The following is a 2259-nucleotide window of genomic DNA, read 5'->3' as shown; positions in this document are numbered from 1 at the left end:
AGATTATCAATATTATTATACAGTTTGTAAAAATGTACATTGTCCCTTATTTACCCAAAGTAGGTAAAAGTGTCTGTTTGGTCTATGTAGGACCAGTATATATCAGTATAATTTGTTTTATTCAGCATGGGAGCCTATGAGTCATGTGTGGCCCTCTGGTGGCATATGTTGGAGGCATTCGACAAAGATAAAGTATATGTTTGGAGATACCCCCACCCAAGGGGTATACCCCCCAACTTACACTGAAAACATACTGTGAATGGACTCTTTTATAACATACTTAACCTTTTCTGAAAAGCTTCTTTGAAGTCTTTGTTCCTCAGGGTGTATATGATAGGATTGAGCAGAGGGGCCAGGACCGTATACATCAGAGACAAGACCTTACTCAGGAGCAGAGATTGTCCTTTTGTAGGAAACATATAAACAATGATTATTGTCCCATAAAATAAGGAAACCACAATGAGGTGGGAGCTACAAGTGGAGAAGGCTTTATGTCTTCCGGTATTGGATTGAATCTTCAGGATGGCGATGACAATGTAAACATAGGACATCACAATGATTATAAATGGTAACATTGCATAGAAAAAACTCAGTATAAGAAGTCGGATGTGAATTATGGATGTATCAGAGCAAGAGAGCTGCAGGATAGGTTCAATATCGCAGTAGAAATGGTCAATAACGTGTGGTCCACAGAAATACAAACTATTTATTGAAATTACATAATACAATGTCACTATAAAGCCAACCGACCAAATTATATCTACTGATGTCACACAAAACGTATTATTCATGATGGAGTTATAACGAAGGGGGTTACAGATGGCCAGATACCGATCATAGGACATCACTGACAGAAAAAGACATTCCGAGGACCCTGAGATGACTAAGAAAACAAACTGGATGATGCAGCTGGTAAGAGTCATAGTGATCCCTCCATACAGAATGGTATGAAGAAGCATGGGGACAATATCTGTAGAGAGCAGGAGGTCACAGAGTGAAAGCTGTGTAATGAAGAAGTACATGGGTGATCGAAGGGATTTACTCACTAAATACAAGAACAAGATGAGAAGGTTTCCAGAAATGGTTGCACAGTATATAAAAACTAGTAAAGAGAAGAACAGAAATGTGAAGTTTTGAAGATTAGGAATTCCCAGAAGGCTAACAGAGGTGATGTTATTTGTCAAGACCATCTGGAGAAGACAAAGGAAACAATGAATATTACCCCTGTGACGGTGTGTCTTACTAAGAAGTTGCAAAAAATGTCACAATTAGGGAAAAACAAACCCGTGGAAGTTCAGGTTCGCCGGGTTCAGCCAAACTTCAGGTCAAAGTTCGGGTTTGGGACCCAAACTTGACCCCGAACCCCATTAAAGGGAATAGGGATCCGAACTTCACTTTATTATTTTTGTTATAACATATTGGAAAATAATGGTATTCTTAAGACAGAATGCAAAAGGGAAACATTTAGAGGTAATCCATTTTGCATTCCGTCATAATAGAGTCCTGTTCTGGATAACGGAAACCAGGACGGATCCGTATTTGCTGCCCATAGACTTCTATTATGATGGAATGCAAAACGGAATGCTTCTAAAGGTTTCCCTTTTGCATCCCGTATTAAGAATGCCATTATTTTCTGATATAACCATATTATAACAGAAAATAATAAAGTAATTAAAAAAAACACCTGAACCTTGAACCAGAACCCAGACTTCACTAAAAATGTCCGGGTTCGGGTCCCCGAACTCACAAAGTTCGGTACGAACCCGAACTTTGCAGTTCCGGTTTGTTCATCCCTAGTCACAATCCTAATGAAGTAAAGGAGTGGAGCAGAAAGTGGACTAAAATCTCAGGACAGAAGAGATAGACCTGTAGATGAGCCAAAATAAGCCCTACCCCGATAATAAGCCCTAACCCTTTTTTCAGAGAAAAAATATATATAAGACCCTGTCTTATTTTCAGAGAAGCACGGTACATTACTTATCCTGTACTGATCCTGAGTTACATCCTGTATTATACTCCAGAGCTGCACTCACTATTCTGCCGGTGCAGTCACTGTGTACATACATTACTTATCCTGTACTGCTCCTGAGTTACATCCTGTATTATACTCCAGAGCTGCACTCACTATTCTGCCGCTGCAGTCACTGTGTACATACATTACTTATCCTGTACTGATCCTGAGTTACATCCTGTATTATCCTCCAGAGCTGCACTCACTATTCTGCCGGTGCAGTCACTGTGTACATACATTACTTATCC

General features: G+C 39.6%; 1 protein-coding gene across 1 annotated transcript; it reads right to left on the bottom strand.

The window, feature by feature from the left end:
* Nucleotides 1-269: 269 nt before the first annotated feature.
* On the bottom strand, nucleotides 270-1190 carry LOC120990083 (olfactory receptor 11L1-like). Its single transcript, XM_040418611.1, has one exon. The coding sequence runs from the start codon at nucleotides 1188-1190 to the stop codon at nucleotides 270-272; it is 921 nt and encodes a 306-aa protein (XP_040274545.1).
* Nucleotides 1191-2259: the final 1069 nt, after the last annotated feature.

The sequence above is a fragment of the Bufo bufo genome, chromosome 1, assembly GCF_905171765.1.
Source record: "Bufo bufo chromosome 1, aBufBuf1.1, whole genome shotgun sequence".
In the NCBI taxonomy this organism is placed as follows: Eukaryota; Metazoa; Chordata; class Amphibia; order Anura; family Bufonidae; genus Bufo; species Bufo bufo.
Note: the sequence above shows the minus strand (reverse complement) of the source record. Positions and strands in the feature narration are given on the sequence as shown.